The sequence below is a fragment of the Callithrix jacchus genome, chromosome 2 (genome assembly GCF_049354715.1).
Source record: "Callithrix jacchus isolate 240 chromosome 2, calJac240_pri, whole genome shotgun sequence".
NCBI classification, from domain to species: Eukaryota; Metazoa; Chordata; class Mammalia; order Primates; family Cebidae; genus Callithrix; species Callithrix jacchus.
In genome coordinates this window covers 69,747,492-69,764,737 of record NC_133503.1, presented here as the reverse complement: position 1 = coordinate 69,764,737, position 17,246 = coordinate 69,747,492, and the positions used below count along the sequence as shown (strand labels likewise).

The window sequence follows — 17,246 nt, the reverse complement described above, 5'->3', positions numbered from 1 at the left end:
ATGGTGAAACCCCGTCTCTACTAAAAATACAAAAAATCAGCTGGGCGTGGTGGCGCACGCCTGTAATCCCAGCTACTCAGGAGGCTGAGGCAGGAGAATTGCTTGAACCCAGGAGGCGGAGGTTGCGGTGAGCCGAGATGGCGCCATTGCCCTCCAGCCTGGGTAACAACAGCGAAACTCCGTCTCAAACAACAACAGCAACAAAAAACGGTAAAGACGACTCGTACCGACAATCCCTCGGCAGTTTCCTTAAGTGTTCGGGATAGGCCCAAGCGTGGCGCCCTCTGGCGACGGCCTGAGGTGGAGCGTGGGGGGGGGGGGGTAGTGGGCCAGCTCGCGCCGACGCAGTTGCGCGCCGGCAGCCATTCAGACCGGATGTAGTTGTGGCTGAGGTCAGTTCCGGCGGGTGACGGTGCGGACGGGTCAGGAGCGTAGAGGCGGCGGCAAAATGGCGGCGCCTGAGGAGCGGGATCTAACCCAGGAGCAGACAGAGAAGCTGCTGCAGTTTCAGGTAGCAGCGAGTACTCGGTGCAGCAAATGCCTCCGCGGGATGGGAAGTGGGCCCCTAGAGGAGTTCAGAACCCTCCTCAGATTGGGCTCAGATCCTTCTCAGACGTTCAGGCCGGCCCCCTCCCCCCCAGACTCCAACTGCCCTGATTCCCCCGGCCCCCGAGCCTCTGTTGGTCCCCAGCCTTCCAGCCATCGCTGCGGCCAGACCCGCCTCGTCTGTGCCCGTGTGCCCTCAGCGTGTCAGCTTCCCTGGTTTCCCTTAGCGGCGCCAGCTCTCAACCGTCCTTCCCAGCCCGGTTACCGGTCGGACCCTCTCCGCCCAACGAGTCTGTATCTGCCGGAGATGCTTAATCCCCACCGCGGAGTTGGCGTCAGTTCGGGGCTCTGGAAAACCTTCTGCCAGCAGCATCCCATGCCATTTCCACAAACGTTTACTGGGGCCGCTTGGATACCAGGTTTCCTGTTGGGGGTTCCGGTCGGGGAGGGGGCACCTACACACAGACCTGGTCCTCGCCCTAAAGGTGTGGGAGGACACCGAGTGAGGAAACAATGCAAGATGATAAGTGTCGTCAGTGGCTTCTGACGGGATTTATTACTTTGGGTTTATTCCTGGACTCCTGTGCTTGACTATGCTTGAAGAGGGTGGTAACTTGCAGGAATGTTATGTTAATACAGCTTAGGAACATTTGCCACTAATCACTTAACCCTGAGCTGGAGAATGGTTGGAGGAGACCAATAGGGTGGGTAGCCTTGGCACTTTGTTACCAGTTTCCTTATCTCTGAAAGGACTGTCTTAAAAATATCTACCCCCCGAGGATGTTCTGGAGATCAAATGAACATATGGGTGTCAGAAGGGCTTTGTAGACTGTAGAATGCCCCCAATAGTGTTTCTGCTATTAATTTGACTTAGGACAGACCTAAAGTTATTGATACACTTATTTCCTTATGTAAAATCTGTGAATATTCATTTCTTCAGCTGTATTTATGAAGAACCTTAGTGCTAAGCACTGCTAGGTAGAATCCCACTTACTATTTCAGATGTAAGTATTTTGTAAACACTTAGCATACATAACCTCGTTTAATACAGCAACCCTATGAGGTTCATACTGTTACAGTCTGATTTACAGATGAAGAGTATCAGAATTAAGAAATAACATGCTTAGGTTACACAGCTAGAAAGTGGTGGTGTCAGATGTAAAGCTGTGTCCATCTTCCAGAACCCTTCCCAGGCTTCTGACTTCTGTGTCGTACAACTTATATGTCAGTATACAGTTGACTGTGCAATGCAAACGTTGAGATAATTTTTTTTTTTTGGCGAGTTCCCACTTTTCTGCAATTTCCTCAATTCACTATAGTAAATTCCACTTCACTATAATAAATTTTGAAGTGGTTATATTTTTCCCTTCCTAAATTGAACAGTGGGTTGGCAGTGTATAAATGGAAAAATGCTGTCATAGATGTAATTGACATTTGACTGGAATTTTTGGTAGAGAAATTGAATTGATGACACAGCAAATTATAGTTAAAGAATGAGTAAATAGCAGAATAACCATCTTACACTTCCAGGTAGACCACCAGTTTCAGAGTTCTGTTTAACTTTGGCTGCCCATTTTACCCCTTATATCTCTTCAAGGCTAAGCTAACATATTGTTTAACTGCAATGAAGTAATGTGAGTTATAAATTATGGTATATTCAGTCTCATACTGGAAGAACATGAATATGAATGTATTATAGCATTTCTGGTGTAAAGTGCATAGGAACCTCCATTTTATCTTCTGTGGGAATCTATGTTAGATGGGTGGCAGGTTCCAGTTGTATTAAGATTGCCTTATTAAATTGGATTTATTGAGGGAAATACATCTTTTTTTTTTTTTTGAGATGGAGTTTCGCTCTGTTGCCAGGCTGGAGTGCAGTGGCGCGATCTTGGCTCACTGCAACCTTCAACTTCCCAATTCAAGCTATTCTCCTGCCTCAGCCTCTGGAGTAGCTGGGATTACAGGCACATGCCACCATGCCCAGCTAATTTTTTTATTTTTAGTAGAGACAGGGTTTTACCATGTTGGCTAGGCTGGTCTCCATCTCCTGACCTCATGATCCACCTGCCTCGGTCTCCCAAAGGGGAAATGCATTTTAACATTTTTGCATTCTATAAGCAATTGCTGGATAAGATTCATTATCTAGATTGCCATTAAACAAACATTTGTTGAAACTCAGTAGATGCTAAACATTATACCAAGCAGCAGTTGATGTACATTAACTCCTTTAAAAAGAAATTTTTTTTAAGGTAGAGACAGGGCTCTTGCTATGTTGGCCAGGCTGGTCTTGAACTCCTGCCTCAGCCTCTCACAGTATTGAGATTACAGGTGTAAGCCACTGCACCTGGCCCCTTAACTCTTTAGCCCAGCTAATTTTTTTGTGTTTTTGGTAGAGATGGGGTTTCACTGGGTTATCCAGGATGGTCTTGATCTCCTGACCTCGTGATCCTCCCGCAGAGGCCTCCCAAAGTTCTGGGATTACAGGTGTGAGCCACCATGCTTGGCCTAAACCTTTTAATATAACACTGTAAAGGGTTAGTCTTGTTCATTTTAATAATGAAGAAACAGGTTCTGAGAGGTCAAATAACTTGCACAAACAGAATGGTAGAGATTTCATATCCACAGCCATCTTATGTATAACTTAATGGAGAAGTAAAGTACACACATGAATAATGAATGTATACACTTATTTATTTATTTGAGACAACATATCTCTATCGCTCAGGCTGAAGTGCAGTGGTGTGATCATAGTTCATTGCAACCTCAAACTCCTGGGCTCTAGTGATCCTCCAACCTTAGCCTCCTAAGTGGCTAGAACTAGAAGTGCCTGGCTAAGTTTTGTTTGTTTCTTTGTTTTTGAGACTGAGTCTTGCTCTGTCTCCCAGTTTGGAGTGCAGTGGCATGGTCTTGGCTCACTGCAACCTCTGCCTCCCGGGTTCAAGCAATTCTGCTGCCACAGCCTCCCAAGTACCGGGGATTATAGGCACCTGCCACCATGCCTGGCTAATTTTTGTATTTTCAGTAGAGACGAGGTTTCCCTGTGTTCTAGGCTGGTTTCAAACTCTTGACCTCAGGTGATCCACCTGCCTCGGCCTCCCAAAGTGCTGGGATATTACAGGCAGGAGTCGAGGCACCCAACCCTGGGTAATTTTTTTTTTTTTTCTTTGAGACGGGGCCAGCTCTGTTGCCTAGGCTGGAGAGCAGTGGCATGATCACGCTGACTGCAGTCTTAATCTCCCAGGCTCAAGCTGAGCCTTCCACCTCAGCCTCTTGAATAGCTGGGACTACAGGCTTGTGCTTCCATGCCTGGCAAATTAATTTTTTTTTTTTATTGGTAGAAATAAAGTCTCCCTATGTTGCCCAGGCTGGTCTTGAACTTCTATGCTCAAGTGATTCTCCTGCCTCAGCCTCCCAAAGTGCTGGCATGAACCACTATGCCTGGCCATAATGCTGTATTTAAAAGAGTACTGTGGGAGCTTAGGGAAGACCAAGAGTATTCATGAGGGGAGAAGGATGGTTTAGCAGTTTACATTTATTAAGCATCTACCATGCCTTAGGCATTGTGTTAATGTATAACTATTATGCTTAATCCTTACCGCAGTTTATATAAAGCACCATAGGTGGTATTTGTAAGGAAACATATCTTTTAATGTATTTGCTTGAGATGATTAAGCTGTTAGGTCATGGAATTCCCGTGGGTCTAGATCTGGATTTGAAGGCTGAGCTCTTACCAATATACCTTGCTACTTTGAAAGAGGAATAGAATTTCTTTCTTTCTTTCTTTCTTTTTTTTTTTTTTTTTTTTGAGATGGGGTTTCACTATTGTTACCCAGGCTGGAGTGCAATGGTGTGATCTCGGCTCACCGCAACCTCCGCCTCCTGGGTTCGGGCAATTCTCCTGCCTCAGCCTCCTGAGTAGCTGTGATTATAGGCACGTGCCACCATGCCCAGCTAATTTTTTTTTTATTTTTAGTAGAGACGGGGTTTCACCATGTTGACCAGGATGGTCTTGATCTCTTGACCTCGTGATCCACTTGCCTCAGCCTCCCAAAGTGCTGGGATTACAGGTGTGAGCCACCACACCCGGCCTGAGGAATAGAATTTCAGCAGGTGTTGGGCAGAAGAATATTCAAAGCTGAAGAAATAGTTTACGCACAGTAGGGAGATGGGAAAGTGAAGTGTCTGTGGTAATGAACTGAAGAGAACTGGAAGTGGAAAATCAGACTAGAAAGGTAAATTAGAGCCAGATATTGGAGGCCTTTCAAAGCTGTTCACAATGGTTTAAACTTTACTCTGTAGATGAACGGAGCCATCAAAGGATTTTTCAACTGGGGAGTTACATTAGGTTTCAGGTTTGCTTCACTAACAGTATGGAACTTGTCTTTGGAATCTCCATAGGGGTCAGGACAGAACAGGATGGCACTCCTAGGAGATGGTTCTTAATATGTTTCCTCACTTGGTATATTGAAATTAGTGAAAGTAAAATATTTTGGAAATCTCAGGTTTCCTGTGTTTCACTTTTTTTTTTTTTGAGACGGAGTTTTGCCCTTGTTACCCAGGAATATAGACAGGGTTTCACCATGTTGACCAGGATGGTCTCGATCTCTTGACCTCGTGATCCGCTTGCCTCGGCCTCCCAAAGTGCTGGGATTACAGGAAAAAATTTTTTTTTTCTTTGAGATGGGGCCAGCTCTGTTGCCTAGGCTGGAGTGCAATGGCACCATCTCGGCTCATTGCAACCTCCACCTCCTAGGTTCAAGCAGTTCTCCTCCCTCAGCCTCCTGAGTAGCTGGGACTACAGGCGTGCGCCACCATGCTTAGCTAATTTTTGTATTTTTAGTAGAGTCAGGGTTTCACCATGTTGACCAGGATGGTCTCAATCTCTTGACCTCGTGATCCACCTGCCTCGGCCTCCCAAAGTGCTGGGATTATAGGCGTGAGCCACTGTGCCCCGCCATGTTTCACTTTTTTTGTGACATGATTTGGTTAGAACTTCCCAAGGCATTTTATTTAATACCATGTTTCTCAGCCCATTTGATTTCTTCTAAGATTTTTCTATAGTTCTGCACTTCTGTTTATTTTGGAACCAGTTGAATATGAATAACTATTGCAGGCAATTGTTTTAAGCTATTTCAAATGGGAAAGAATAAGGACATAGGTTTCAAGGGGAGCTAATGCAGGTATGTGGAAGGTTACTTTTATTGGGGTTCATTTTCCCAAATTTCCAAATATAGCAGACTCTTCTAGTGCCTTGGTTTACTGCCCCTCAGTTGCTGTTTGAACAGCTGGAGAAGGATGACATGGACAGAGAGAAGGGGGAACTGAAGGAGTTTTACAGGCCAGCAGAGGAAGAAATGATCCCTTTTCTGCTTATAACGGAGGAAGAAATTTATGACCCTCATCCTTTTAAATGATAACCTGCACTCTGGGCTATAGAATCAAATTCATAACTCATTTTGAAAATCTTTCTTTTAGCTTCTTCACCTGTTACCTAAAGGGAAAAAAAAAATGGCGCTTTCTGTTCATGTATTTTAAACAGAACATACCGTGGTCCATTTGAGGGGTTTTTTTTTTTTTTTGCCAGAGAATGTGGCACTGCTGAGAAAACAAGAGATTTGAAAATCCAGGCAAACACGACTTAACTTTTCAACAGCTTCTGGTGAGTTCTGCGATCTTGAACTGGTTCTTGCTTCTTTGAACCTCTTTCATTTGCTATATAATGGAGATACTGGCCCAGAGTGGTAGCTCATGCCTGTAATCCCAGCACTTTTGGAGGCTGAGGTGGGTGGATCATGAGCTCAGGAGTTCAAGACCAGCCTGGCCAACACGATGAGATCCCGTCTCTACTAAAAATACAAAAAAATTAGCCAAGCATGGTGACAGGCACCTGAAATCCCAGCTACTCAGAAGGCTGAGGCAGGAGAATCATTTGAACTCGGAAGGTGGAGGTTGCAGCAAGCCAAGACCATACCACTGCACTCCAGCCTGGGCAACAGAGCGAGACTCTATCAAAAAAAAAAAAAAAAAAAAAAGATGGAGATACTATTACCTAATTCACCGCATTCTCTTAATTTTTTACTTTAAAAAATCTAGTAGGCTGGGTGTGGTGGCTCATGCCTGTAATCCTAGCACTTTGGGAGGCCGAGGCAGGCAGATCACTTTAGGCTGGGAGTCTAACCAGCCTGACCAACGTGGCAAATTCCCTTCTCTACTAATAATATAAAAATTAGCCAGGCCTAGTGGCATGGACCTGTAATCCCAGCTGCTCGGGAGGCTGAGGCAGGAGAGTCGTTTGAACCCTGGAGGCGGCAGTTACAGTGAGTCGAGATCGCATCACTGCACTCCAGCCTAGGTGACAGAGTGAGACTCTGTCTCAAAAATAAATAAAATACAAAAAAAGTTAGCCAGGTTTGGTGGCACAGGCCTGTAATCCCTTCTATTCAGGAGCCTGAAGCACGGGAATCATTTGAACCTAGGAAGCAGAGGTTCCAGTGAGCCAAGATCACACCACTGTACTCTAACCTTGACAACAGAGCCAGACTCTGTCTCAGAAAAAAAAAAAAAATCTAATAATACTTGCTTGTGGCAAGTTAACAACATACAATTGTATTTTTAAAAGTAATGAAATCTTATTTTAGTCCCCCATTCTAATTCCAGGTTTGTTGTTTATCTTTGTGTATTTTTGTCTTCTTCTGCATATACAGATCTACAAACGCTTAATGTGGAAGCTCTCTTAACCTTAACCTTCACTTGACTGATTAATTGGAACAGTTATCCTCCTTTCCCTAAATGCTACTCTGTAATATGCTCAAGCGTTTCTGCACCAGTTAAGTTGTATTCCTGAAAAGAGGTAGTTATGTTTGCTCCCAAACTAGTGTGTGCTGGTTATGTTTGTTATGTACATTTAATTAAATACTGCATAAACCAATAAAATACCAGTGCAAAAAGAGTTTTTATTCATATGAAAACTAAATTAAAACCTTTAGATGGGCTCTATCCAGGTAAATTGCTGAAAAAAAATTGTTGTTCATTTAGCTGTGGGCAAGTTAACTGTAAATGAGTTTGGGAAAAATCATTGAGATACAAGATTATATGCACTTACTGTTTGGCAAACATTAAAGGTTGCACTCCACTTAAAGAAATCAAATCAGTGTGGGTTATGCTAAAAAATCCCAGCCTGGGCAACGTAGTGAAACCTCATCTCTACTAAAGCTACAATAAAAAAAAGTAGCTGGACGTGGTGGCGCATGCCTGTGGGCCTGTGATCCCAGCTCCTTGGGAGGCTGGGGTGGGAGGATTACCTTAGTCCAGTGGGTAGAGGCTGCAGTGGCCCGTGATTGCCCCAGTGCACTCCAACCTGGGTGACAGAGTAAGACACTGTCTCCAAAAAAAGTAAAAAAATAGCTGGTGCAGTGGCTCACACCTGTAATCTCAGCACTTCGAGAGGCCGAGGTGGGTGGTTCACCTGAGGCCAGGAGTTTGAGACCAGCCTGGCCAACATGATGAAACCCCGTCTCTACTAAAAATACAAAAATTAGCTGGGCATGGTGGTGTGCATCTGTAATCCCAGCTACTCAGGAGTTAATCCCAGCCACTCAGGAGGTTGAGGGGAGAGAATCGCTTGAACCCGGAAGGCAGAGGTTAGAGTGAGCCGAGGTCACACCACTGAACTTCAGCCTGGCTGACAGAGCGAGACTCCCTCTCAAAAAACGAAAAATAAAAAATAAAAAAGATCCAAGGAGTAACAGTGAATCTGTTCCCTAAAGAAAAGAATAGGCTTTTAATCAAAAGGTTGCTGTGTAAATGTGAATATTTGATGTTAAAATGAAATATTTACATAATGTATAGAAGTTTATGTGTAATGGAATCTGGCTATATTACCAGGCTCGAGTGCAGTGGCATGATCTTGGCTCACTACAACCTCTGCCTCCTGGGTTCAAACAATTCTCCTGCCTCAGCCTCCCAAGTAGCTGGAACTACATGCATGTGCCACCACGCCCAGCTAATTTTTGTGTTTTTAGTAGAGATAGTGTTTCACCATGTTAGCCAGGATGGTCTCAATCTCCTGAGCTTGTGATCCACCTGCCTCGGCCTTCCAAAGTGGTAGGGTTCTAGGCGTGAGCCACGGCGTCTGGACTATATAGAATATTTTTATAACTCACTTTCACTTCAGTTAATTGATCAGTTATGGTTCCATTCTCATTGGGTAAGAAAACTTCTGTCTTTGTCTTATAGACTCTGCATAGCATAGTAAGTAGTAATGAAGACCAACTGGATTTGTTTTTTTGTTTGTTTGTTTGAGACAGAGTTTCGCTCTTGTTGCTCAGGCTGGAGTGCAATGCCATGATCTTGGCTTACTGGAACCTCCACTTCCTCCTGGGTTCAAGTGATTCTCCTGCCTCAGCCTCTCAAGTAGCTGGGATTACAGGTGTGTACCACCATGCTCAGCTAATTTTTGTATTTTTAGTAGAAATGGGGTTTCACTATGTTGGCCAGGCTTGTCTTGAATTCCTGACCTCAGGTGATCCGCCCACTTTGGCCTCCCAAAGTGCTGGAATTACAGGCATGAGTCACCATGCCTGGCCCAAAATACATTTTTTAAACTTAAAGGAAACAGCTCAATTAAAAGGTAGACAAAAGATTAGAGCAGACAACTCACCAAAGAAGATAGATGGCATGTAAGCATATGAAAAAATGCTCAGATCTTAAGGATTTGAGGTCCTTAAGGGATTTCAAATTAAAACAACAATGAAATACCAGCACAGACACCTATTAGAATGCCTAAAATCCAAAATACAGCACCATATACTGACAAGGATGTGGAACAACAGAAACTCATTGCTGGTGGGAATGCAAAATGGGACAGCTACTTTGGGACATAGTCTGATGTACTATGTTATAGTTATATAGTTATATATAGCATGTTATATTCCTAGGCATTTATCTAAATGAATTGAAAGTTTATATCACACAGAAACCTGCACACAAATATAGCAGGTTTATTCATAATTGACAAAACTTGGAAGCAACCAAAATGTCTTTCATTAGGTTAATGGATTAATTGTGATACATCCATGCAATGGAATATCATTGAGCATAAAATAAGAGTATTAACACCTAAAACGACATGGAGGAACCTTAAATGCATATTGTCAAGTGAAAGAAGCCAGTCTGAAAAGGCTGATTTCAACTATGTGACATTCTGGAAATGGTAGAACTATAGAGAGTGCAAAGATGAGTGGTTGTCAGGGATGGGGTTGGGGGAAAGGAGGAATAGATGGGTCACAGAGGATATTTAGGCAGTGGAACTATGCTCGGTAACTCTTTATGAATTGTAAGGTTAGATAAATGTCGTTATGCATTTGGTAAAACCAAATAGAATCTACAACACAGAGAGTGAATCTTAATGTAACCTATGGACTTTAGTTAATAATAATGTACACTTGCAACAAATGTACCACACCAATGTAAGATATTAACAGTGGGAAAAGGCAGGGCACATTGGCTCACGCCTGTAATCTCAGTACTTTGGGAGGCCGAGGCAGGCGATTCACCTGAGGTTGGGAGTTCGAGACCAGCCTGACCAACATGGAGAAACCCTGTCTCTACTAAAAATACAAAACTTAGCCAGGCATGGTGGTGCATTCCTGTAGTCCCAGCTACTTGGGAGGCTGAGGCAGGAGAATCGCTTGAACCTAGGAGGCAGAGATTGCAATGAGCCAAGATCGCCCCATTGCACTCCAGCCTGGGCAGCAAGAGCGAACCTCTGTCTCAAAAAGAAAAAAAATGAGAGAAACTGGGGTGGGGTGAGGTGGGATGAGGACCAAACAGGAACTCTATACTTTTTTTTTTTTTTTTTTAACTTTGAGATAGAGTCTCACTCTGTCACCAGGCTGGAGTGCAGTGGCATGATCTCTGCTCACTGCAGCCTTCACCTCCCAGGTTCAGGCATGCGCTACCACGCCCAGCTAATTTTTGTATTTTTAGTAGTGATGGGGTTTCACCATGTTGGCCAGGATGGTTTCGATCTCTTGACCTTGTGATCCATCAGCCTCTGAAAGTGCTGGGATTACAGGCGTGAGCCACCGTGCCCAGCCAGGAACTATACTTTCTGTTGAATTTTTCTGTAAATCTAAAACTGCTCTAAGAAATACAGTCTTTAAACAAAACAAAACAAAACTCTATAGCTTAATTTTTTTCCCCCTTGCTTTGAGATGCTTTCCATATTGATACTAGATTTCTAGACCCAACTGGAATTTTTTTTCTTTTGTTGAGACAAGGTCTCCCTTCATTGCAGTCTCGGCTTACTGCAACCTCCGCTCCTGCCAAGCTCAAGCCATTCTTCACCTCAGGCTCCGGAGTAGCTAGAACCACAGGCAAACACTATGACATCGGGTATTTTTGTGTGTGGGTATTTTTGTAGGTATTTTTTATACTTTTTTTTCTTTTTTAGAACACGAACCTCGATTCTGTATCCAAGGTAGAGGTATTTTTTTTGTATTTTTGTCTTGTTGTATTGCCCAGGCTGATCTCAAACTCATGAGCTCAAGCAGTCTGCCCACCTCGGCCTCCCAAAGTGCTGGAATTTGCGCACGCGTGTCTGTGCGCGTGCGGTCTTGCGCGCACGCTCTCTCTCTCTCCCCCCTCCTCCGTCCTCCCCCCTTTCCCTCCCCCTCCCCCTCCCCCTCCCTCTCCCTCTCTCCCTTTCTTCCCCATCCCTCTCTTTCTTTCGACAGAGTCTCTGTCACCCAGGCTGCAGTACCATTCTGCCATCTTGGCCCACTGCGGCCTCTGGGCTCAAGCGATTCTCCCACCTCCCTCTCTTGAATAGCTGGGATTACAGGAATGCGCCACCACACCCAGCTAATTTTTGTATTTTTAGTAGAGACAGGGTTTCCCCACGTCAGCCAGGCTGATATTGAACTCCTGGCCTTCAGTGATCCACCTGCCTCAGGCTTCCAAAGTACTGGAATTATAGGCATGAAACACCACATCTGACTTCAGAATAATATTTCTAACAAAAGTAATTGGAGTGGCATTGATTAGAGCAGCATAAAATTTTTCTTTGCACCTTATGGTCTCACTTTACTGTCAAACCTTGCAGTTTTACCCTTTCCGTTTCTATTCCAGTGATACTTTTTCCCCTAACATATTATCCCCTCTCATGCCTCCATACTCACTCTTCCCTCATCCTGAAATTTCTCCTTCCACTAGTTTTCAGCTTAGAACCTTGATTTCTTCCTTGATAAGTTCACTGAAGGACTTAAGGATTTGTTTACTGGTGTGTAGTAATTATCATAATAATAATATTTACATGTTTTTTAACTCTACAGAGTTTGGGGGGTTCAAACTGATTTGTTTTGTATTTGCTGCATGATAGATCCTCAGTATCTATTGAATGAATGATTCATCAGAAATCTCAATCCCAGAGAGATTTGTTACTGTATTCTTTTTTTTTTTAATTTATTTATCTCTCTTTGTTAAAGCAATTCCAACAGCATTAAGTTTCCTATTTTTAGAGAAAAGAGGAAAGCCAGAATTCCAGTTAACCTTTTTTTTCTTTTTTTGAGATAGGGTCTCACTTTGTTGCCCAGGCTGGAGTGCAGTTCACTACAGCCTCAACCTCCTGGGCTCAGGCAATCCTCCCACCTTGGCCTCCCAGTTAGCTGGAATTACAGGCCCACACTACCACACCCAGCTAATTTTTTTTTTTTTTTTTTGAGACGGAGTTTCACTCTTGTTACCCAGGCTGGAGTGCAATGGCGCCATCTCGGCTCACCGCAACCTCTGCCTCCTGGGTTCAGGCAATTCTCCTGCCTCAGCCTCCTGAATAGCTGGGATTACAGGCACGTGCCACCATCCCCAGCTAATTTTTTGTATTTTTAGTAGAGACGGGGTTTCAGCTTGTTGACGAGGATGGTCTCAATCTGTTAACCTCGTGATCCACCCGCCTCGGCCTCCCGAAGTGCTGGGATTACAGGCTTGAGCCACCACGCCCGGCCTAATTTTTTTTTTTTAATAGAGACATGATCTTCTTATGTTGTCCAGTCTGGTCTCAAACTCCTGGGCTCAAGCCATCTGCCTGCCTCAGCTTCCTTTTTACTTTTATTTTTTTGGTTTTTGAGCATAGAAAGTTAACCATATTCTTATCTTTGCAGCAGGGTAAGAGAAAGAGCTCCATATTAGGAACATGGCAATTTGAGATCTCTGACAGTTGCTCAAGCCTTCTAGGCCTCAGTTTCTGTATCTGCAAAATGACATATATATTTTTGTGTGCGTGTATGTGTGTGTGGTTGTTGTGTTGTTTGTTTTGTTTTTTCTTTCAACTTTCATTTTAGATAAGGGAGTACATGTGCAGGTTTGATACATGAGTAAATTATTTGTTGCTGGGGTTTGGTCTATGAATGATCGCATCACTCAGATTGTGAGCATAGTATCCAACACTTGCCCTCCAACTCTACCCCATCTAGTAGTCCTCAGTGTCTGTTGTGCTGATCTTTGTATCCATGTGTACTCAGTATTTACCTCTGTATGAATGTGGTATTTGGTTTATTGGTTCTGCATTAATTTGCTTAGGATGACGGCTTCCAGCTGCATCCATATGGCTGCGAAGGACGTGATTTTGTCCTTTTCTAACTGTGTGGTATTATGTAGTGTATATGTACCACATTTTCTTTATTCAGATCACTGTTGATGGGCATCTAGGCTGATCCCCATGTCTTTGCTTTCATGAATAATGCTGTGATTAGCATATGAGTGGGTGTCTTTTTGGTAGAATGAATTATTTTCCTTTGAGTGTATACCCAGTAATGAGATTGCGGGGTCAAATGATAGTTCTGTTTTTGTTTTTTTTTTAAGTTATTTGAGAAATCTCCAGACTGCTTTCCACAGTGGCTGAGGTAATTTACATTCCCACCAACGTTGTGTAAGCATTTCTTTTTCTCTGTGGCCTTGCCAACATCTAGTTATTTTTTGACTTTTTAGTAATATCCATTCTGACTGGTATAAGATGGTATCTTATTGTGGTTTTGATTTTGCATTTCTCTAATGATTGGTGATATTGACTATTTTTGGCCATGTGCACATATATATAATATATATTATATAAAAAAATATATATAATATATATTATATAAAAATATATATATAATATATATATTATATAAAAATATATATACTATATTATATAATATATTATATTATATATAAATATATATTATACATTATATAACTATATATAATATAGTATATTATATATAAATATATATTATATATATATTTTTTCTTAGGGTCTCACTTCGTTGCCCAGGCTGGTGTGCAGTGGCATGATTTTGGCTCACTGTAGCCTCCGCCTCCCGGGTTCAAGAGATTCTCCCACCTCAGTCTCCCAAGTAGCTGGGACTACAGGTACATGCCACCATACCTGGCTAACTTCTGTACTTTTTTTTGGTAGAGACAGAATTTCACCATGTTGGCCAGGCTGATCTCGAACTCCTGGCTTCAAGTGATCCTTTGGCCTTGGCCTCGCAAAGTGCTGGGATTGCAGGCATGAGCCACCACTCCTGACCCTATGTAGGCCTTTTTTTTTGAGAAGTGCCTGGGGTGGGCACGGTGGCTCACACCTGTCATCCCAGCACTTTGGGAGGCTGAGGCAGTGGATCACTAGAGCTCAGGAGTTCAACAACAGCCTGGGCAACATGGCAAGACCCCAACCCTACCAAAAATCCAAAAAATTCACCAGACATGGTGGTATGGGCCTGTGGTCCCAATTACTTTGGAGGCTGTGGTGGGAGGATCATTTGAGCCTGGGAGATGGAGGTTGCAATGAGCCAAGATTGTGCCACTGCACTCCAACCTGGGTGACAGAATGAGACAGAGTTCTCAAGTTTGAGCAATGTCTCCTGCCTCAGCCTCCCAAGTAGCTGGGATTACAGGTGCATACCACTACACCCAGCTAATTTTTGTCTTTTTAGTAGAGACTGGGTTTCACTGTGTTGGCCAGGCTAGTCTCTAACTCCTGACCTCAAGCAGTCTGCCCGCCTCAGCCTGCTGGGATTACAGACAGGCATGAACCACCATGCCTGGCCCTTTTTTTTTGGAGGCAGTTTCTTGCTTTTATCTTCCAAGCTGAAATACAGTGGTGTGATGATAGCTCACTGTGGCCTCAAACTCCCAGCTCAAATGATCCTCCCACTTCAGCCTCCAGAGGAGCTGAGACTACAGGTGCATACCATACACTGGACTGATTTTTTAATTTTTTGTAGAGATAGGGTCTTGCTATGTTGCCCAGGCTGATCTTGGGCTTCTGATTCAAGTGATCCTCCCATCTTGGCCTCCTCAAGTGTTGGGATTATTGGTAGGAGCTACTCTGCCTGGCATTTGCCCATTTTTTAATGGGGTTATTGTTATTATTTGCTTACTGAATTGTTTAAGTCCCCCCCCTCTTTTTTTTCCTTTTCTTTTTTTATTAACAAGCAACATAATCAAAAACAGAAACAAAACAACCTTAAAGCTGAAACAGCAATAAGTCAAACTGCTATTGCAGTTCACGGATGTACCTGGGGTACATGCTCCCTCATTGCAAGGCAGGACATAGGCACATGACTGTGCATTTAGGTATATATGTGACCAAGAAGAATCAGAGAAATGGAAAACACTGGAGGACAGAAAGTAACACTAACTTTTCTTCGGGCAATCCCAAAGTGCTCTGCTCTTTTCCTCTTCTTTGCCTCTATATCCTCTGTGGTTCCAGTTCCAGCTGAACTTGTGACAATCCCAAATCATTCCTTCTTTTTCAGGTTCTCGTCATCTTCAGACTTTCTGGAGATTGAAGAGACGTTCGAACCAAATCTTTGAGCTCTCTTTCCTTCAGCTTATCCAAGTTAACCATAGGTTTGTTATCAGATGACAGACCTTTTATCGGAACTGGAGAAATCCCAAACCTAGCTGCCTGAGCCGCTTTCTTACTCTCCAAGCTCACAGGTACATTGAATCCTTTGGCCCTCTCTGCATTCTCTCAGTCTGTGGTATTTCAGATGTAATTTTCACTACTTTCTTCTCTGCTGCCACATCAACAGTTTTTTCAGGGGGTTCTTCCTCTTCAACAGGAAGCTCTGTAGGCTTTGTTTCTTCTTCCTCTGTTTCATCTCCCAGTACATCTTCTTCATTTGCCTCTTCAGCATGTTCTTCAAGATATGCCTGGAGTCTGTGGATAAGATCTTGCTTTATTCCCTTGGCTCCAAACCACGAGCAAGACTTTCTTGCTTTAGTTCAGCAAGCTTCAGCTTATGGAGCTCCACCGTCTCAGTAACCATCTTGTTACCCCTCCTTAAGTTTCTTATATATTCTGGATATTAGGCCTTTGTCAGATTCGTAGTGTGCAAACGTTTTCTCCCATTTTGTCTGTTTACTCTGTTGATAGTTTCTTTTGCTGTGTAGAAGCTCTTTAGTTTAATTAGGTCTCACTTTTCAATTTTTGTTGCCTTAGTCATAAATTCTTTGCCAAGACCAATGTCCAGAATGATATTACTAGGTTTTCTTCTAGGACTTTTACAGTTTTAGGTCTTACATTTAATGACTAATATTTTTAAACTTTACAGTGATGTTACAAGAATGGATCAGAAAGGCTGGGCGTGGTGGCTTGCGCCTGTAATCTCAGCACTTTTGGAGTTTGAGGTGGGAGGATCACCCAAGTTCAGGAGTTCGAGATCAGCCTGGCCAACATGGCAAAACCCCATCCCCATTAAAAATACAAAATTGGGCTGGGCGAGATGGCTCACGCTTGTAATCCCAGCACTTTGGGAGGCTGGGCGGGTGGATCACTTGAGGTCAGGAGTTCAAGACCAGCCTGACCAACATGGCAAAACTCCATCTCTACTAAAAATACAAAAAAAAATTGGCCAGGCCTTGTGGCATGCTCCTATAATCTGGAGGCTGAGTCAGGAGTATCACTTGAGCCTGGGAGGCAGACGTTATAGTGAGCTGAGATAGTGCCACTGCGCTCTAGCAGAATGAGACTCCATCTCAAAAAAAAAAAAAAAGAAAAAGCATTAATGAAAGATAATTTATTTGGTTCTCCCAAAATCTAACTGTAGTACTTCAGAACCTTTTAAGCTAGTTCAGGCTCGTCTTACAATGCTTTATAAATGTCTCTTTAATGTTTCCTTCATGTTTTTTTCTTTTCCCTCTCTCAGATTCTGGAAGACCTCATGTTTCTCAGTAATAATAATAGCTTTAATAATAACATACTTTAATCTGTACAACCCAAGGAACTAAGCACTATTTTTATTTATGTTTTACCAATGAGGCAGCTAAACCTAAGAAAGATACCTAAGGTTACCAAGCTAGTGCTTGGTAGAATTGGAATTAAGAGTTATTGCCTTTTTTCTTTTTAACTTTTTTTTTTTTCCTTGAGACAGAGTCTTGCTCTGTTGTCCAGGCTGGAGGGCAGTGGCACGATCTTGGCTCACTGCAACATCTGCCTCCCAGGTTCAAGTGATTTTCCTGCCTCTTCCTCCCTTGTAGCTGGGATTACAGGCGCATGCCACCACGACCAGCTAATTTTTGTAGTTTTAGTAGAGATGGGGTTTCACCATGTTGGCCAGGCTGGTCTCGAACTCCTGACTTCAGGTGATCTGCCCGCCTCCACCTCCCAAAGTGCTGAGATTACAGGCATGAGCCACTGAGCCCAGCTTTAAATT

At 43.3% G+C, this 17,246-nt stretch overlaps 1 protein-coding gene and 1 pseudogene across 5 annotated transcripts in view; one reads left to right on the top strand and one right to left on the bottom strand.

Annotated features, from left to right (window-relative positions):
- Positions 1-408: 408 nt before the first annotated feature.
- FAF2 (Fas associated factor family member 2) overlaps positions 409-17,246 on the top strand; it is a 61,634-nt gene continuing 44,796 nt past the window's right edge. For 3 of the 5 annotated variants that reach the window (XM_035290671.3, XM_035290668.2, XM_035290672.3), the window contains exon 1: positions 409-511. In XM_035290671.3, coding sequence (XP_035146562.1) covers positions 449-511 — 63 coding nt within the window. In that variant the 5' untranslated portion in view covers positions 409-448. Of the gene's footprint in view, positions 512-6,130; positions 6,206-17,246 lie in introns of all 5 variants that reach the window. The other 2 variants (XM_054251913.2, XM_035290669.3) reach the window with 1 other exon arrangement.
- LOC103790524 (SAP domain-containing ribonucleoprotein pseudogene) lies at positions 15,053-15,860 on the bottom strand (annotated as a pseudogene).